The sequence below is a fragment of the Scardinius erythrophthalmus genome (genome assembly GCF_964197995.2).
Source record: "Scardinius erythrophthalmus genome assembly, chromosome: 12".
NCBI classification, from domain to species: domain Eukaryota; kingdom Metazoa; phylum Chordata; class Actinopteri; order Cypriniformes; family Leuciscidae; genus Scardinius; species Scardinius erythrophthalmus.
Genome location: NC_138232.1, coordinates 34,566,347 through 34,586,261, shown reverse-complemented (window position 1 = coordinate 34,586,261; position 19,915 = coordinate 34,566,347). Strand labels below are relative to the sequence as shown.

Here is a 19,915-nt window from a genome sequence, read left to right as displayed (position 1 = left end):
GTACAAACTTTTGATGGGTACTAGAGCCCGACTGATAAAGGACTTTGAAGGCTGATACCGGTACAAATATTTGTTGGTTTTAAAATCCGATATTCCGATATATTGGACGATATATATATTTTTTTTTTCAGAAACGCGCAACAAAACATTAACAAATTTCCCTAACATTAGTTATTTGTAGTTATTTATGAGTTTTAACTAAAATAATATGATAATGCATTTTAAAAAGAAACTTGTTTCTTGTATTGTCACAACAGAACAGAGGAACATCAAAATATATTAAAGTTCTGATAAATAAAATGTATAAAAATACAAACTTAAGATTTTTTTTAAGACTAAACGTTTAGTCCTTTGAACAAAAACAACAATTTCACATTCAAATTGACAACAAATTCAAATTCAAATTTTCTTCTGTTGAAAATAAGTTATTTGGATGAATGTGGGTAACCAAACAGTTGATGTACCCCAATGACTTCCATAGTATATTTTTCTCCTTTGGAAGTCAATGGGGACCAGCTACTGTTTGGTTACCCACATTCTTCAAACTATTAATATTAGAAAAATATTAGAAGGAAATTAATACAGTTGGAACAACATTAGAGTGCCTGTAAATAATGAGATCATTTTTATTATTGGGTGAACTATCCCTTTAAGGACAAGCGGCAATGTGTTTACAATTGCTACTGTCTGTTTAAGAGCTGAGCACGACACGTCTAATGTACACGCATTTGACAAGCGGACAACCGACATTGTTTATGTAAATCTTGAGTGTATTTAACAGTATTAGCACAATAATACTCGAAAGATAACTTAATCCAGTATCCAGGCGCCGCTGGTACTAGAAAGGCTTTTAGTGCATGTGAGCTTCACATGTACGCGCTGAGAAACGCACACGTTAGAACAGCGCATCAGCATTTAAAATTAAATGTTTAACCGACAAAGCATTAAAGCACATGCACATTATGAACTTTTGTGAACTGCAGTGTTAACATTTTATGTGAATATAGCCTACGTCGCGTTGTTCCGCTTCACTCTCGGCTTATTTAACCGCAGCAAAACTGGACATGAGTCACGAAATTTGTCATCCTTATTTGAGTTAAGAGAACTGATAGGGATGTTCTTTTAATTGTTATTCAAGCAATGTATGTCTCGTGAGTCGTGACCAACTCACCATGAACACACTTCACCGCTGATCTCACTCGCGGTTCTCTCTGCCCGACTCGGGCTGGATCAGCAGGTTGCTGAATGTGTGGCACGTTATACACGAGTGTTGCCAACAGGGACGGTGTAGAGTGCCCTCTGGTGGACAAACTATACAACGGCAACCCTCATAACATGGTTGAAGGGTGTTTCGTCCGTTTTTATTTTATTTTTGAAATATTAATTTATCGGCCGTTATAAATGCCGATACCGATAGTTTTGAAAATGCCTAATATCGGCCGATAATATCGGCCTGCCGATATATCGGTCGGGCTCTAATATATAATTTTATATATTTTAAAAATTCTGTCATTACTCACCCTCATGTCGTTCCAAAACCGGAAGACTTTCGTTCATCTATATGAGAGAGATATCTGAGAGATTTCTGTCCCTCCATTGACAGTCCATGCCTAGGCCACATTTTCTGAAGAGACACGATCGCTTTATATGATGAACAGATTGAATTTAGACTTTTATTCACATATAAACATTCATCACCGCATAAATTAAAAATGGTACATGGAAACTCAAGCATGCTTGAGAACCAATGAGGTTCATTCCCGTGTGTTACACAGCACGTTTGAGCTTCCGCAAGAGGTTTGTTCTCGCGTGTCAAGCAGGTTCGGTTGAGCTTCTTTTTATGTTTTTATGCTGATCAATGTTTATATGTGAATAAAAGCCTAAATTCAATCTGTTAATCATAAAAAGTGATCGTGTCTCTTCAGAAAATTTGCACTAAACCGCTTAATTCAAATTGATTAGTTTTATAATCTCTTTATGAACTTTTTGAAGCGTCAAAGTGGTAGTTGTGTAGCTGTCAATGGAGGGGCAGAGATCTTTTAGATTTTATCAAAAAGATCTTCATTTGTGTCCCAAAGATGAACGAAAGTCTTACGGGTTTGGAACAACATGAGAGTAATTATTGACAGAATTTTCATTTTTGAGTGAACTAACCCTTCAAATTTTCTTTCTTTTTTTTTTTTTTTTAGAAAGTCTCTCATTCTCACCAAGGCTGCATTTATTTGATTAAAAATTGCATACCCCTTTTTGCACCCCTGCCTTTCACATACAGGATTCAGAATTTAATAATAATAATAAATATGTTTTTGCTTAGTCTTCTCATTATTTCATCAGTGGAAGTGACTGCAAGTGCTAATGAGTTGTAATAATTTAGAGGGTCCGATTTAGCACCTGGAGCAGTGATGTGTACTGTTCACTGGCTGATTTGGAGTGTTATTCATGTATGTTAACTTGTAAATCTGAACTGGTCCTGTCCACCATTTCAGGCAAGTGGTCAGTCACCTAAATCTAAGAAGACTCCGAATCGTGCGCCACCAGCCAGTGGAGGAAAAAAGACAGAATCCGCCAAGAAAAGCAAGAAGCAGACGGAAACGTGTGAAGAGGAGGAAGCCACCAGCAGCAACAACAGCACCCCAAAGAAAGCAGCCGCCACCTCCACCCAGGCCAAGAAGAACACCTCCACCCCCCCTGCACCCAAACCAGACAGCCCTGCCTGCGTAAAAAGAGCCAAAACAGCCAGAGACAACAACCGGGACCTGGGCCTCTGCAGGTACCACTCGCATTCTCTCATTTTCTATGTGTATTTGTGGAGGATGCAGTGTTGCTTTTTATGCAGACCTCATGTACGTTTGTACTTCTCAGGATTCTGTTGGCTGAACTGGAACGTCATCAGGACGCCTGGCCCTTCCTCACACCTGTTAACCTCAAATCTGTCCCAGGGTACCGCAAAGTCATTAAAAAACCCATGGACTTCTCCACTATCCGTGAGAAACTCGTCAGCAGCCAGTAAGTGTCTTTCTCTTCCGCTTTGAAGTGCCTTCTGCCAGGGAGACAATTTTATATCTTGCAATTCGGACTTTTTCTCTTATGTAATTATAAAGTTGCAATTCTGACAAATAAAGTCAGAATTAAGTAGACTTTGTAACTCACAATTGCAAGCTTGCATCTCGCAATTCTGACTTTTTTCCCAGAATTGTGAGATATAAACTTGCAAAAGCGAGTTATAAAGTCTTAATTGAAACAAACAACCTTAACAAACCCCGCCCCCACAACCCTTTCCACCGAAATAAATAAATAAAATATTAATAAGAATAAGAACTATAAAAATAATAACAAACATTCATAAATAAATAAATAATTTTTTTTTTTTTTTACAAAATGATAGACTTTACAAATGAACATGATATTGATATCAAGAAAACAATAACAAAATCCATTTATAAAATTATAGCACTTTCCACAATGTGCAACATATCTGTAAACGCTCCCAAAAAATGTTTTAGTGTTTCACGAACCTTTAAAAGCGAGATACAGATGCAGTAACCGACCTGAATTTTTGCCGTGTTCTTTAGATATCAGAATTTAGAGACGTTCATCATCGACGTCAACCTGGTGTTTGACAACTGCGAGAAGTTCAACGAGGACAACTCGGACATCGGCCGGGCCGGGCACAACATGAGGAAGTTCTTCGAGAAGAGGTGGACTGAGCTGCTGAAGCAGACTAACTGAGGTGGTTTCATTTCAAACCTGCAACCGGGGCTCACAAGCAGACTCTTTCTGCAACCCAGGGCCCTTCAGGACCGACCAATCACACATCAACACCCAAAGAGACACAAGACAGAGGGTGTCTTTGTGCAATACCATTTCCTTCTAGAAAAGAGAAATCGCACTGAAATTTCAACCATCAGAGCTGTACTAAGGAGAAAAATCCCTTTCCACTACTTGTAAATATCTTTTTATTTTGGTTTTGTATTTTTACTTTATCGTTAATATTATAGTGAATGTATTTAATTTTTTTAAATGATTATTTATGACTTAATAAAAGAGAGGTCCACTCTTCATTTTCTATGAAAAGGAAGAAACAGCAAAACTGCTTTAAATCTAATGGAATGTTTATTTGTTTGTGTTTTTCCTCTCCAAATATGAAACAAAGCCAAGAAAAAAAAAAAAAGAAACTGTTTACACTGTTCTGTGCCATGTGGCATCAGAGTATTCAACCCTCTGAAAGTGAACTAACGGCATCACTGTACACACACACACACACACACACACACACACACACACGCAGACAAGCAGGAGGCACCCATGTGTACATACTGTCTATTAATGTCAATATATTGAGTCTTGTTTGGAATGATGTGTACATATTGTTTCAGACATTGGATATTGTTTATGCCTTAGAATGATTGTAGCAATTAATTTTAGTCTTAAAGTGATTAATAATATACATTTATTGTTTGTACAGTATATACATATCCTCTACAAAACACTGTGGTCTCCTTAATCTTAGTAGTGCCTGCCCTTCAGAACAGGGTATAGGGAAAATAATTTGTTCTTTTTTGTTTCGTTTTGGTTTGTTTTTTCCCTGTTTTGTAATGTTATTGTTTTCTTCTATAAAACACATCACGGCCTCCGCTCAAAGGCATACTGTACGAAACTCATATCTGAACCCATATGAAAACTGTCGGAGTATTCTTCAGTATCCCTGGCCCCAGAGCCGCTCAGAGATGGACAGCAAGCGTTCTGTAACCACATGTGTCTGAGTCTCCCGCGTGCGTCGTGGCCCACTGGAGGCAGCTAGAACAGAGTTTTTTTGTACCTGCGTCAGAGTACTTGAAGTTATTTTATTTAAAGATATTGTGGGAAACAAATGGTAGCGTTCTTTTTGTAGGAGCATTATTTTTCACTAGTGTGTGTGTGTGTGTGTGTGTGTGTGTGTGTGTGTGTGTGTGTGAGATGGAGAGAGAGTGAGAGAGAGAAGAGTGCGTGTGCGAGAGAGTGTTTGTGCGAGTGTGTGGATGTTTGGCACGGACTTATTAAAAGGATGTTTTTAAATCCAGCCAGTGTCTGATGTGTTGTTTTATTACATTTTCCATGGGCAATGGTCTCATTTACTGGTCAGGGTTTTAGTATTTTAACTCATTTTCACTGTTTTATTTCAGTTTAAATGGGCAGCAAAACAAATATAAATAAATGCTATCAAAAATTGATTTTTTAAATCATTTAAAAATATGAATGCAATATACATTTTATTTACCATTTTTATTCAAGTGTTTAAATGGGCTGCAAAAAAAAATAGTATCGAACTATATAGTTTTATTCTCAATTTTACAGTTTGAATCTTGCCATGAAAATAAGTTGTACGAGATATCAGATTTACTCAAATAGATAGTTCACACAAAAATGAAAATTCTGTCATCATTTACTCACTCTCATGTTGTTCTAAACCTGTATGACTTTCTTTGTTCTGTTGAACACAAAAGAAGATATTTTGAAGAATTGTGGTAACCAGACAGTTGATGGATCCCATTGACTTGCATAGCATTCATACTATGGATATCAATGGGGCACATCAACTGTTTGGTTACCAACATTCTTCAAAATATCTTATTTTGTGTTCAACAGAACAAATATATGCATGCCTAGGCCTCTATATTATTCATAATAATTGAATATTATTATTATATACAATTACACAGTTATTTACATTTAATTGAATTAAAATACATTAACGTGTACAAATAAGTTCATAAAAATTGAAAAGGGTTCCACGTAAAATAAAGTATATATTAACCAATCCGATAAAGTGACAAACCTAAACGCGCCATAGTAAACAAAAACCACGTGGTTTGAAAGTGACGTGACAGAAGCAGGAAGTGTGAGCAGGAGGTACGTCTACAAACACCGCTTATATTATAACATAAACATAAGCAATGAAAATACATAAAATATATTTGAATGTAACACTAGATTATTAAACATGATAATGGATAATGTTAGAAAGGATATTGTCTGGCAGTGACTTCAGACGTATTAAACACGTTTATTTCCGTCTGTTTAACAATTGAATAAAAAGGTGAAGTGGAAATTGTTTTGTTTGTTAAATTAAGTGGTTTCACTGTTATGACCATATGTCTCGCTTTTACAGTTAGAAAGGCTAAATGTGAGTTACAGTATGTTGTTTTGTCCATTATGTGACTTCCTCTTGTTGTGTATTTAAAGGGACACGACACAACAAGACATAAACATGGTGTCTCTGATCTGCACCTTACAAAGTCATCGAGATGATGTGAACTGCTGTGCTTTCTCCGGCTCTCTGCTGGCTACCTGCTCCGCGGACAAAAGCGTGTGTGTTTACTCCAGCCGAGACTTCAGCGAGCTGCCCTTCTCCCCGCTGACCGGGCACGGCTACGGGGTCCACTGCTGCTGCTTCAGCGCCTGCGGTCAATACCTGGCCTCCTGCTCCACCGATGCCACCACCGTGGTGTGGTCGATGAACACCGGAGAGATCGAGGCCGTCCTGGAGCATCCGGGCCGGAGTCCGGTGAGGGTGTGCGCCTTCTCTCCAGATTCGTCTTACCTGGTGTCTGGAGGGTCCGATGGGACCATCGCACTGTGGGATTTTACCTCCAGGACACTGCGCAGGTACATCACTTGTGTTTTGTATCTCTGTCTGTAGTAAAAATGACTATTTTATACAATTAGTAGCCTATAATTGTTAACTTTCCATTACTGGTCTAGATATTCAATGTCCACTGTGTTATAGTGAAGCAAGCCTATCTTTTTGTATGATGGTATAGACAATATATTTATTTTGCACTGCCCCAGACCAAACTGTTTGATTGACACTTGTGTATGGTGTTTAGGACTGGTGCGGTGACTGACACCAGCATAGTGGCCTGCTCTTTCACTCCCTGCGGTCAGCTGTTCGTCACCGGCTCCACATATGGTGACCTGCGACTGTGGGACCTGGATATGAACCATCTCCACGCAGAGAAGAACGCCCATGACCTCGGGGTCTCCTGCTGTCAGTTTGCTCCTCAGATAATGAAGGGTAGGACTCCTCGATTTGAATTATTCCGACAAGTTGCCAAATACTACATTGGCGTATATGAGCGAGCTTAAAGGTATAGCGGAGGATCTTTCCAAATTTTAGATAAGACCCGCCCTCTCCACTTTTTGAAAAGTTTGATTGATTCACCAGAATGATTGAGAATTAGGAGGACCAATAGTATAGGTGATCCACCCAGAAGTAAAAAATCCTCCGCTATACCTTTAAGTAATAATCAGACGCACTCTACTAAATGTAGATTCATAGTCCGATTTTTATTTAAATGTGAACTATACAGTTTAGTTTATTGAAATATAGAATTCACCAATGATTTCAGTCCGGGTGTCTTTATTCTATCAAAATATTCAGTAAATGCCACTCTTCATATTATGTTTTCGACTCAACTTTATTATAGTGTTTTTATTGTAAATGTATATTCTGTTTAACACTTTAATTCGCATTGTTTGCCAGATACTTCGGATTATAAAAATAAATATCATCTGATTGATGGTATTCCTTTTTAAAGAGATTTTCCTTTTAAATGGATTGAATGTTTTTTTAAGAATTTAATATTTTTATTCAGTTGGGATGCTTTATTGGTAAAGCATATTGGTATAAGATTTTTATTGGAAATAAATGCTGTTCTGTTGAACTTTCTATTCATCAAAGAATCCTGAATTTTTTTTTATCACAATTTCCACAAAAATAGCTGCACAACTGTTTTCAATGTTTCCTGAGCAGCAAATCAACATAGTAGACTGGTTTCTGAAGGATCCTGCGTGACACTGAAGACTGGAGTAATGACGCTGAAAATTCAGCTTTGATCACAGGAATACATTACATTTTAAAATGTGTTAAAATAGAAAACAGTCATTTTAAATTGTAATAATATTTCACAATATCACTGTTTTACTATATTTTTGACCAAATAAATGTGGCCTTGGTGAGCATAAGAGACTTCTTTCAAATACATTTTTAAACATTCTTACCAACCCCAAAATTTCGAACGATAGTAACTACTTTTTCAAAAGGGTAACTAGACTGTAACTTGATTACTTTAAGTTTTTACTAACTTGTAGCTTTGGCAATCTGCAAAATAGTTTAAAAATAATACTTTTGATGTTCTGACGATGAATGACTTGTTAATAAAAGTAAATGATGAATTCTCTCTCTCTGTCTGTCGTTCCCAGGCACAGGTGGCTGTGTTCAGTTTCAGCTGGCCTCATGTGGTCAGGACAGTCTGTTGAAGATATGGATTGTCTCTCTTTTGTCTGCTGCAGGTAGGACATCTGATACCTGCCTTTTGTCTTGCTTCTCTGTCTGTGTATTTAGTGAATGTGTGTGTGATTAATGATGTATGTTGATCCAAAGGCATTAAGATGCAGCTCGCTCACACTCTGACGGGTCAGTCTGCTCCGGTTCTGTCCTGTGCTTACTCTGCTGATGGACAGATGTTGGTGTCAGGGTCAGTAACACACACACACACACAATTTTTTTTTACTTCAATACAAAAAGTATTTTATTAACAAAGAGAAAATAACATCACCTTTAATTTAAAGGTACACTATGTAACTTTAGGTCCTCTAGTGGTTAAAAACAAAACTGCATGCATTTTGCAGAGGAACATTGTTTTGGTTGTGCTTCAACTGGATAACTACGGTTTACTGCTCATAAAACATTCACTACTAGGCTTAAGAGATATTAACCTGTTTAGATGGAAAGGATCTCAAGCTGAATAGCTGAAGACGTTACTGTAGGTATAACAATTAATAGACATGGTACTTCCTTAAAAAAAAAAAAAAAAATCCAGCACAGCACTACAACCATAATGAAATGACCCTTCACAATAGATAATGCTTTACAATTAACTCTGTTAGAGAGCTACATATGGCATTTTATCTGTTCAATAAAATACCTTACTCACCTGTTGAGTAATAAAAACGCCATCTTCGCTTTGCTTTTACAACATTTCAAATCCCTCAGTTCTCGCCATCTCCGAAAACCCAAGCCAAAGTTGATTCTTGCTTTATTACGAGTTCTCTTTTTGCCTGGAGGCTCTCCTCTGTTTGGCGTTTTTAAACGGGTGATTCCCTAGAGAATCGAGATTTAGCTGCTCCATGTCAACCTTTCTTGCTCATCGTGACATCTAACCTAAGCCACTCTCACACCATACACGTGTTAAAGTAGCTGGAGCAAAAAAGTTACTTACTTTATGTTAGAACAGGGGTCAACATTTTTCAGGGCAAGGACCCCTTAGGCGATAGAGACATGGAGCAGGGACCCCCGAAAACAAAATGTGTAAAACAGAGCTACATATTAAGTATATAGCCTTCAATATTAATAGGAACTAACTATATTGTGATTAAGAATAAGTTAAATTATGTTAAGACAGTAGATCAGAACTATGCACATTATTGTTGTTGCACATGCATCACTGTCTGTGTTTTTGCAACAGCTCCACCATAACAAAAATAGCAACGTGCAGTTAGAAATTTTAGTCATTTACAAATAATTGGAATGGAATAAAAAAAAAAAAATATTGATATGATTATTTTTCTAGTAATCTATTATTCTGCATTAACATTGCGAGTATCAAGACATGCCATATTTTTTGTCCCAGACTAGTTATCATTATGTCATTGTCCCATGTCCCATGTCATTGTTATGGCAATTTCGAGAGTGAATCCTGCATTTATATGTAGATGTCACTTCCAAAACTTTGCAGCGTGTATTGGCCATCGGTCCTCTTAGCATCATGAAAAACAATACTTTTATTCAATGGATAGATAGCCTCGAAAGAGCGCTCACTTTACAATCACTAAAAAGCTGTCACTCATCTCACTTCGCGATCTCACAACATTACATTAAAATCAATAAAGTTGTCTACACACTGCATAATGATTCGCTTACTTGCACCCTGTCTTTGTTTGTTAATGGGAGGATTTGCGAGAGCAAGCAGAACTCATCACTGAACAAAAAACTTGGGCGTTTTGTGCGGTGAATGGATTGTAACTTAAACACCTCTGATTGGACATTGCATTCAAGAGATCAACAAACATGTCTGCATGAATGAATTTGCATAAATTTATAATAATGTATACATGCTTTTTTAAGTATCTGCCAAATCCATAAATGCAGATCATGTAAATGTATATAGGTCCTGCCTTGCAGTTCCATTGTTTTCCACTGGATGGTGCTGTGTAATCACAGAAGAACACCATGAAAGATGAGCGCTGGTCTTGAAGTCTGTTTGCTAATAATCTCTGATGAAATGGATTTTTCATCTACTATGTGTCAGCAGGCAGACAAGCTCAGTTTTACTGCACATAAAGGCCATAGAGAGCTCGTCTGACTCATGCCTTTTAAATGTCACTCTCTCTTTTCCCACAGATCGGTGGATAAGACCGTGACTGTGTATCAAGCTGTGAGTCTCATTCATATTCATCGTATATTTCTGTCCAACCAATAAATATAAAAGATGACTGACAGCTCAGCCCACTTGGATGTCTGTAGCATAACATTTATAACAATGAGTTCTACTTTGCAGAACGAAGGCATCTTACTTTACACACTTAACCAGCATGACAGGTGAGTTCTGAGTCATGATTTCTGAGGTCTGAACTCTCAGTTTAAGCTGTTGAACCCTGTCGGTCGGTCTCTTCCTGTTGGGCAGGTATGTGACGGCCTGTGCCTTTTCCCCTACGGCCCCTCTCATCGCCACCGGCTCCATGGACAAAAGCGTTAATATCTGGAAGGTAGAAGATGGCAGCTGTGCTCAGGGTGGGTTCATTGACAATGAATACGGGTCAGTCCTGTTATACAGTACTTTAGAAACTCTGTAACCGGAAGTATTTCTGTGCCAGCTTGTATCAATTACATCGTTACACCAGTAGGTGGAGACAAGTGACTGTTAAAAAAATGTATTTATCATTGAATCATTCATTCATAAGAATCATTCAAAAACGCTGATTCATCCAGTAATGAAGTGAGTGAGTTATTGAATCATTCATTTCAACCTATGTTTTAAACACACAATTCTTTTAAATTAATTAAAGATTGCAGCAATGAACAGTTTGTTATTTTATTTAGTTATCCATACAGAATCGTAGAATTGTGTATTTTAAACAAAAAATGTATTCTCAATTGACTCAAAATATGATACTGACTTTGATATGCAAACAATTAAAAAAAAATGTTGTCCATGCAATGGAAGTCAGTGAGAACCCAAAACTCTTTAGTCACCAGTTTCTTCAAAGTATCTTCTTTTGTGTTCGCCAGAAGAAAGTGAGTTATACACTTTTGGAATGACATAAGGGCAAGTAAATGATGACAATATTTATTTTGGGGTGGACTGTCCATCATAAAAAATGTGAAAAATATTTTATACAGTATATTGAAAGATATATTGGTGGTATGAAAATACTGCAGAGTAGGAATGATCCATACACAGAGAGTGCAAATTACAAAGTATTTGTTTTATTTGTTTTAAGAATGAGAAAATAATTGTCTGTGCAATAAGATGATTGTTTGCTTTTTCTGTCTTGTCATTTTCCCCCTGTGTGATTCCTGAAACTGAAGGCAAATCTTTTCCTGGTGAGTGTGTGTTACCAGTTTTTATTGTTTGTTTAGTCTGTAACTTGCAGACAGTGTGCACATTCTGGCTTTCAGGGCACAAAAAATAAACACTCAACAAATACTTGACAACAAAAATACAAACTGAGCAGTGTTTGTATTGTTCTGATACACTGATCCACTGCTAAAGTGTGTTTACTGCTGTTACGAAGCTCAAGAGATTAATCCAGTATAACATAATATAGACATAATATACTATAAGCATGACAGCTGCTTGTAACCTGAAATCTGTCCCTAAATGATGATATGACGTGGGAGTCAAGCCCATTTTAATGTTCAGTTATATTTGTTCTTGTGTTCCTCATTTCAGATGAAGTTGCTTCAGTTTCCAGCAGTGAAGGTAAGAGAAATCCAGACCATTATACATATATATACTTTTTATGAATTTGTTTAAACTTTGTTTTTGGGGTTTACCTGACTAGGTTTTCATGCTTGAATGTTCAAAAAACATATTTTTCACGTGTTTTACACTGTTGCAGCACCTCTCTTCCCAGTCTGTCAATCTGCTTTATTTAGTTCCTCTCTATGAAGCCCCTCCTTCCAAAAAGCCCAATGTGCTCTGATTGGTTGACTGTAATTGTGTGTTGTGATTGGTCAACTGCTTCAAGCGTTTCGGGAATGTCACGCCCCTTACCACAAGGCAACCAAGCCTTGCCCCTTTTTTTGCACATGTCTTGGGCAGGAATTATTAAAATGAGGAATATTGTGACAACTACTGTCGAGGGGTTTCAGAGAGTTCAGAAACAGAGTTTACTGATATAGAGAATAACTCCCAATGGAGTGAACTTTGTGCTTTATAACGTTGCAGAGCTCAAACAGTAACATTACACACTAAAAAAAGCATAAAAGGTAAATCTCACACTATTGTTATAACACCGCTAGCTGCATGTAATACTGCTACCATGTTCAATAATTACTCAGTGTGAGTCAGAGACACAGGAGAGGTGTAGTATCAGACCGAATACACAAACAGGGAAGAGAATGAGATGTATTCTTCTGTCGTCCTTCAGAAGTTTCTCTGGGGTGATGGATCACAGCTGCAGATTCAGTCCAAACACACAGTGCACTCCGTGAGCTCTACTGGGCTTTACATACTCTGACTGGTTTAACTGCTTGTGTGTGGAAGAAATCTGATGAGATCTACATTATGAATAACAAAATAACATCTCACACACACTAGGAACTCAAAGTATTGCAAATGATCTGACTGCATCCTGAGCGGATACATGTTGTAGAACATTCCACCTCATGATTTATGCATTAGATGCAGTGAGAGAAGAGTTGACCCGCATTCTTATTAACAATTCACTTTTGATCTTCGGCTTAATTCGTGATTAGTTTTGATGGTACGTTTCATCACATATAAGATTGTTCATGATTAAAAAAAAGGAACATTATGGAAAAGTCTATGAAAAATTCTTTGAAATGTTACATGTCGGTTTCATTTCATTTAAAAAAAAAAATGTAATACCATGCCCAATTATTAAATAAGGTTTTTCTTTTAAGTTTTTACATCATCATTAAATCATCAGGACAGTTGTATCTGCTTGACTTCCAGAAAAACATCCAAATTAATTTTAGTTCAGAAATGAAGAATGTATTCTTCATAGAAGAGGTATTTGCTTGTCATTGTACTGAATGTATGAATTGCATTCAGTTTTATTTTTGGCCTTTTATTAGATAAGACAGCGTAAATGAGTCAGGAAACCATGGGGTCAGGACAGACAAAACCTCAAATCTGGAATCAAACTGTAGTACCCGGAGGCGCAGCTGCATTATATGTCACACTGCTTCCCATAAGGCTTTTGCTCTGACATGAATTGCACTTTTTAGTAAATTAGTAGATTTACTACAGAAAAAGAGCATGTAATCATGTCATTGATTGACCCATACCTAGGTAACACATGTGTCCTGTTGCTGTCTCTCAGGAAGGAAGTCATGTGGACACTCCAGACTGATGGTGAGCGAGTGGTCTGAGGAAGATGTGTTGGCATGGTTACGTGAGGAGGGGCTGGAGGCCGTGATTGACGTCTTTAAATCCAATAACATCGATGGAGAGGAGCTGCTCTCTCTCACCAAGGAAACCCTCAGCTCTGATCTGCACATTGGTAAAATTACAGCACCCATTACTCAATACTGGTATTCGTGTCATACCTTGCTTTAGACTCTGGATGTCTACTTTATGTATGTACACAATTTAGATAATAATCATACTGCAGGAATGACCTTCAAGTGTTACCTCAGCTGATGTCATGAGGAGTTATATAAAAATAATGTGGATTTCACCATGTCCCTTATATATTACCTAACAGGAAATCTTGATTGGGTCATGTTTGTTTTTAGAAAAAATCATGGAAAAAGTGGCCAACATAAGAGCTAATCCTAGAGATTGTGGGGAATGTAAACATGGGATTTGTTGAGTTATGTAAAGCACTTGCCTGTGTTGTGTCCAGAAAAGAGTTTGTGTGCATCAAAGCTGATTAGTTCCACTTTGGTCCTAAAACCAGCAGCTATTTACATAAGAAATCCCATCCTAATGTGCACTTCTGAAAAAAAGTTTAAAAAAAATAAATCGATGTCCAACTCGCTGTGACCGTAAAATCACCCCATTTCATTTAGCATGACATTTGAGCAGACTTGATTCCTTTGCGGCCCACTGTGAAGGCAGTACATTGGCAGAAATGGACATGAGTCAGTCCAGTTACCTCTGTATAGTCAGATGCAGATAGTTTTGAGCCGTGGCGTGTGGTGGGCTGCTGAAATGAGAAGGCAAAGTGCTAGAACTGTTCAAGGGGTGAGCCTTCATAAAAGAGGGTAGAGTATGAAAACAGCACGCCAAATTATCCAGACAAAAATATAACGCAGCACAGTTTCAAGTTCAAAGTTTAAAAACAGTGAACAACAACAACCTATAAAAACTACACTGTAAAAAAATGTCACTTATTTCAACTTAAGTTCCGTTGCTGCTTCAAATGAAGTATAATCACATTAGCTGTATTTCAACTTAAATGATATTAAAACTGACTTAAAATCAGTTGAATCTCGTATAACTTATAAAAGAAAGTTGAAATTTCTTAAAGGTAGGGTAGGCAATTTTCAGAGCGGCCAGCAATAGCAAGTTATCTTTGAAAGCATGAGAGCCCACCCTCCCTTCAGAGCGTCTCCAAAGCCACGTCTCCTTCAAAACACATGAACAGAGCAGAGTTTGTAAAGTCGATACCTGACTGCTGCAGATTCATTTCGGCGTTGATAGCGTTGCCATTGAAAAACGCAAAAATGCGAGTCACGAACGCTCCGAGTATAAAGTCACGGGTCTCCATCTCTTCCAAATTACAGTAGTTATGGCGTGAACGCAGCATAAGCTCCTTGTTTTGGATCAGGAGGAACTGCAAAAGATGGCTGCTGTTTCAGTTGCGATGCTCATAGTACGAAACGCACTGATGATGTGTGATGTTTGGGTGCGCGGAATTATGGAAATGCATACGTTGACTGGCAGGTAGGACATTCGGACTGAATGCAATGATTGGACGAACGTTTTACGGTCCTACACCTTCCACATACGATATACATTTAGACCATTTAACTTAATGATTGCTATCAGGATGTGAAGAGACTTTCAACCAGCATAACAAAAATGTTTTTGGAAAAAAATCACCTACCCTGCCTTAGTTAAAGTAATGTAAAAACATATGTTGCCTGACTTTTGACTTATTGATCAAATCATAAAATGGCTCTTTCTATTTTCTAACAAGTAAGTCAAAACATTATATGATTTTTTTTAACTATAAACATTGAGAAAATGTTTGTACTTACCTCTACATGTCCTCCTGCAACGACAGACTGAGACGACCAAAAACCAGAGATCAACTCCTAATCAAGTGTCAGTTTGTGTTAAAGGAATCACCTGGATTCTTTGCTAGACTTGGTTTCTTGCTGCAGAACAATTGGGATATCCAATTTAGGCTTTTTAAAGTATCAATTGATTGATATTTGCTTCGCCTTTTTCAAATTCCTCAACTCCACAGCCACGCAAATCACTGTTACAAGTTTTAAAATCTTGCGTCGCAAAGATAACAGTTGACAGGACTAACAGAAACGGACTAATCACAGGTGTATGATATGCACCTATGGGGGGAGGGGAAACTAGGAAACTGACAGCAACTGACCATGGAAACTGCTATTCTAGCAGATGTCATTCTTTTAACTAAATAAAGTTATATATTGTGATTTTACATTTATTATAATTATTGTTTATTAAATTGTTTTGTACATCTATTTGGAAAATGCCCAACTTTTGTGTTAGTTAAAAACCACATAACTCACAGATTAGCATTTAGTGTCATTTGAATTTAATTTTGATTCACGTTACAGAATTTTGTTATGTCTCAGTGGTTGAGTTGTTTACTCATAACTCCTTCCCCACCGGTGTTCTTTAAAAAAAAGTTGCCAGACAGAATATTTTGATGTGTGAATATATGAACATACAATATATCAAAAGAAAACAGAGTCTCTGCTTTTAAACAAGAACACAATTTTTTATGCATCCTTTTTTTCATAAAACAAAAAACATTTTGAACAAAAAGCTGAGAAAATCACGTTTTTGTCAAAGACTACGTCAGGATCGGATTCAGAACGACGATCAAAACATAGATGGAGTAGATCGAGTCCAGATCGGGGGTTGGGGGGGGGGGGGTGAGCTCTCTGAAATGCTTGATTCAGATTGGTCAGTCACGACATTCTGAGGTTAGTTATTCCCCGATAATGACCATTGTCAATAGCAACGCTGTATAATGACCGCTCAACCGCCGCTTCTTTCATGTCTCTTGTACCTCACCGCAGAGGCGTGCTCAATTTAAATTTTTCAACTTCATATGAGCTTTATTAGCATGACCGTGTATCACAATGTTGCCAAAGGATTAACATATTATATATGAATAATTAAAAAAACATGACGTATGCTCTCTCTCATTTATTCATATGCAGCTGGTGCCATCTTGCACCTCAATTATCAACTGTAAAATGAAACCAGAGGACTTCAGTATGAAGTTTTTAATTCCATTAAAGTTGATTTGCGGGGCAACTGCCAACATGATAGTTGTTTGTTATCATAAGGGCACTTGCTTTTCATCTGTATATTATATTTGGAATTACCAATACACTCTTGCTACACTTTAGGTGCTCAATTCACTGAGCTCAAGTGAGGCAAAAGAGATGGACAGTACTTTTTTTTTTTTTTTTTTGGCACTGCCTCCTTTGCTTGCTTACATTCAATAATATTGTCTGTGCCGCACATTATTGTTCCCAGCATTTACAGAAAGAGTGGGACACTACTGGGATTGGAGACCAAACCACCGCTGTTCTGTTAGCACAGATGTATTGATACGTGTACTTGAGTGTCACACTTGTCTGTGATTGGATGTGTTGAAGTGTTCTTGTGCTCTCTCAGAGTCTCTGGGCCTGCGGAGTAAAGTCATAAAGAAGATCGAGGATTTGAAGATGGCACCCGTCTCTAACGGCACTCCCGACGAGTACCTCTGTCCAATCACACGTGAGATCATGAAGGACCCAGTGATCGCTGCTGGTGAGAGTCTGAGAGGTGTTAACCTGCTTGATGGACATTTAGTTTGGAGTTTAAGCGTTTTGTTGTTGTTTTCTGCCTGCAGACGGCTACTCGTATGAACGGGAGGCCATTGAGAGCTGGATCAGCACGAAGAGCCGTACCAGTCCTATGACCAACCTGCCCCTGCAGACCACCCTTCTGACACCCAACCGCACTCTGAAAATGGCCATTTTCCGGTGGACCACTTCTCAGTGAGCTCTCATAACACTGACCCTAGATCAGTCAGGCGAGTAAGACTTCACTGTGAATGCATGTAGGTTAAGTGCAAATGAACTAAGATGTCAGGCTAATAATCAAGTTTTTGTATGCTATGCTGGTACATAAGCTAACTAATACAGACATTAATAGTCATTATAATGTAGTTCAAACAGCTTTATCATAACATTATCATTATTTTGTAGGAGTATCTATTAAAAGTAATTTGAGCCAATGAGATCGCTTGGGGTCCTAACAGAGACCCGATTTCGATGAGGACCTGATTTGTCACCACACCGGGTTTAGATGAGTACTAGAATTAACATTAAGCTAGTATAACCATTGTTTGTTTACACCAAAGTCCCTTTCAAGGAAAGTCTGTTCACTCGGCGGCCATATTTGCAGCGCCTCCGGGGAGCTATTTCGGGCATCCAAGACCAAATCCTATCTATTTGAATAGGGGATATCCTTAAATCTCAAAAACCGCTTGGCGAACTCACAATTACATAACATATTTAAAATCAGCAACAAAATCTGACATAAACTCTCCCATATGTCAAATAGTATAAAAAAATGTATTTTTCTGGCTAGACTAGCCAATGACGGGAGTCATCCATCCGTCATCCATCAGCAAAGAGATGGTAGTTGTCACATGCAGATTGAAGAGTAAGTGGTTCATAATCAGGCTAAAACTCCTAAATGATTCTCCATCATAACACAGCAGTGTTGAGTGGCCTTAAACATCATAATAAATGTTTATCATCCCCTTTCTGCGCAGTAGCGGACATATTGCTGGCATAATTATTGCGATTGCAGCACATAATTATGATTCCTCCTGCGGCTGTTCTGTATCTCCCATCATGACTCATGTTTGAATACAGATGAAATTCTCCAGTTGATTTGGTCTTATTCCATAAAATGATTTTTGAGATGAGCTATTAATCATTTAAAGGGTATAATGTTGCTTGTATAAAATAGTTCACATACTTAAAATCAGGTAGGCTATGGATTTATTAGCAGATGCTTATTGTAACCCGCTCAGTGACCGGATTTCATGGCTTTACGATGTAACCATATTACTGTATATAAGAGCACCTGTCTGATGAACATGCAGCAGTAAAATCAACCTGTTGAACAACAGACTTTTGGCTTGAGATTCATTTTAACATTGATTAATGATGATTGCTTAGGGATGCATGAATCACTGGAGTTTCAAACAAATCTCTAACCTTAGTATTAAAGAATAGTTAGTTACCTTTATAGTTTTCGTTCTTGGTGTAAACGGGCCTTTAATGTCCCACTTCTTTCTACTGCACTGCCATTTATCAACGTGGATCAACACGATCGTCTGAGGTTTTTTACTGTAAATTACACTTGTGGTCTAGACAATAATTCATTCCCTTACCTTTGTCCAACAAATAAGCATCATTACTAAGGTTTTTCTCCATCATCAAATCTTTCCACCTTTTTGTGTATTGCGTATATTTTTATGCTAATTTTTTATATCTTTCTGTCTTCAGACCTTTTCTGATTCTACGGACGTTGAGGTATCTACTGATTCTCCCATTGTCTCCGCTGGTAAAGCACAATAATAAGTGTGTTTCATTGTCCAATTTTCGCTCTTCGTATCACCGAACAACACTAACGTATCTATACTACCATGCCACAGAGGCGGCAGCCAATGAGCGTTAGGATTCTCTCTGACCTTTAGGCTGTTTTCCAAAACTTTTCCAGATCAGGCAGACTGAGTGATCAAATAAGACTTGTGTGTCCGGTCCAGACATAACCAACCTTTCTACATGGGTTGCTTTGTAAACGACATAATCTCACTCTCCAAATAAGCGCCCTGTCGAGTCAAGGTGCATAACGTCTAAGTTGCCCAAGAAAAGTTGTCATGGTGAAATCTTTGGACATAATGGGTGCTTTTCAAACTGAAGGCTGCATCCTACAAAGCCTGCATATCTTGGCTGCCACGTCATCAAACGTCGCTGAAGGCCATCTCAACTTGAAGGATCCTTGGAAAGCAGTCATTCACTGTATTGCATTAATAGAAAGGCAGTTAATATAAAAGTAGTTTTCCAACATTAAGTTCAACATTGTGGCTTTTAATGCTGAGGACTCTGGCCTACAAGCCTCAGAAGGACTGGACTATGAAGGACACAGCCTCTCTTTGATGCAGCCTTCCGTTTGAGAAGCACCCACTGTGTGAATACCGTGTGAATATTTCCGGCGTTTCCATCCGTTTTGACGTTATCTTGTGTCGCGTTCTGAGTGATGCATAAGACTATTTGAAATCTGATTTGAGCAGCCAGGGGGTCCAGACTGAGACATCTGTAAAAATATGATTAGAATCGCATTTCAATCCACCACCTCCAAATGTGGTTTGAATCAGATTTGTAGAAAAAAATAGGAATCTG

At 37.9% G+C, this 19,915-nt stretch overlaps 2 protein-coding genes across 18 annotated transcripts in view; both read left to right on the top strand.

Moving 5' to 3' along the window:
* baz2ba (bromodomain adjacent to zinc finger domain, 2Ba) overlaps positions 1 to 5,052 on the top strand; it is a 97,337-nt gene extending 92,285 nt beyond the window's left edge. For all 12 annotated transcript variants that reach the window (XM_081379782.1, XM_081379789.1, XM_081379779.1 and 9 more), the window contains 3 exons: positions 2,487 to 2,770; positions 2,863 to 3,006; positions 3,573 to 5,052. In XM_081379782.1, the coding sequence (XP_081235908.1) occupies positions 2,487 to 2,770; positions 2,863 to 3,006; positions 3,573 to 3,729 (585 nt within the window). In that variant the 3' untranslated portion in view covers positions 3,730 to 5,052. The remainder of the gene's footprint in view (positions 1 to 2,486; positions 2,771 to 2,862; positions 3,007 to 3,572) is intronic.
* A 798-nt stretch (positions 5,053 to 5,850) lies between these two features.
* wdsub1 (WD repeat, sterile alpha motif and U-box domain containing 1) lies at positions 5,851 to 19,108 on the top strand. 6 transcript variants are annotated; one of them, XR_014031282.1, is made up of 14 exons: positions 5,851 to 5,889; positions 6,223 to 6,645; positions 6,867 to 7,054; positions 8,242 to 8,331; positions 8,423 to 8,516; positions 10,442 to 10,475; positions 10,599 to 10,639; positions 10,725 to 10,831; positions 11,964 to 12,023; positions 13,612 to 13,791; positions 17,130 to 17,264; positions 17,347 to 17,529; positions 18,090 to 18,164; positions 18,277 to 18,631. XR_014031282.1 is itself a non-coding variant. In XM_081381697.1 (13 exons), exons 2-12 carry the CDS (start codon positions 6,248 to 6,250, stop codon positions 17,496 to 17,498), a joined length of 1,479 nt encoding a protein of 492 aa, XP_081237823.1. In that variant the 5' UTR covers positions 5,851 to 5,889; positions 6,223 to 6,247; the 3' UTR covers positions 17,499 to 17,529; positions 19,019 to 19,108. The 6 variants fall into 6 exon arrangements, 5 of the variants coding, with proteins under 5 accessions (XP_081237823.1, XP_081237824.1, XP_081237825.1 ...); XM_081381697.1 differs by lacking the exons at positions 18,090 to 18,164; positions 18,277 to 18,631 and adding an exon at positions 19,019 to 19,108; XM_081381698.1 differs by adding an exon at positions 11,630 to 11,644 and having other exon boundaries at positions 11,994 to 12,023; positions 17,347 to 18,639.
* Positions 19,109 to 19,915: the final 807 nt, after the last annotated feature.

Excerpts from the sequence above, each read along its gene's own strand:
- wdsub1 (XM_081381695.1), top strand. The coding sequence starts at position 6,248 with ATGGTGTCTCTGATCTGCACCTTACAAAGTCATCGAGATGATGTGAAC. Across the intron at positions 10,476-10,598 it reads CCGTGACTGTGTATCAAGCT|AACGAAGGCATCTTACTTTA; the intron begins GTGAGTCTCATT and ends TCTACTTTGCAG. Across the intron at positions 10,874-11,993 it reads CGGGTCAGTCCTGTTATACA|ATGAAGTTGCTTCAGTTTCC; the intron begins GTACTTTAGAAA and ends TCCTCATTTCAG.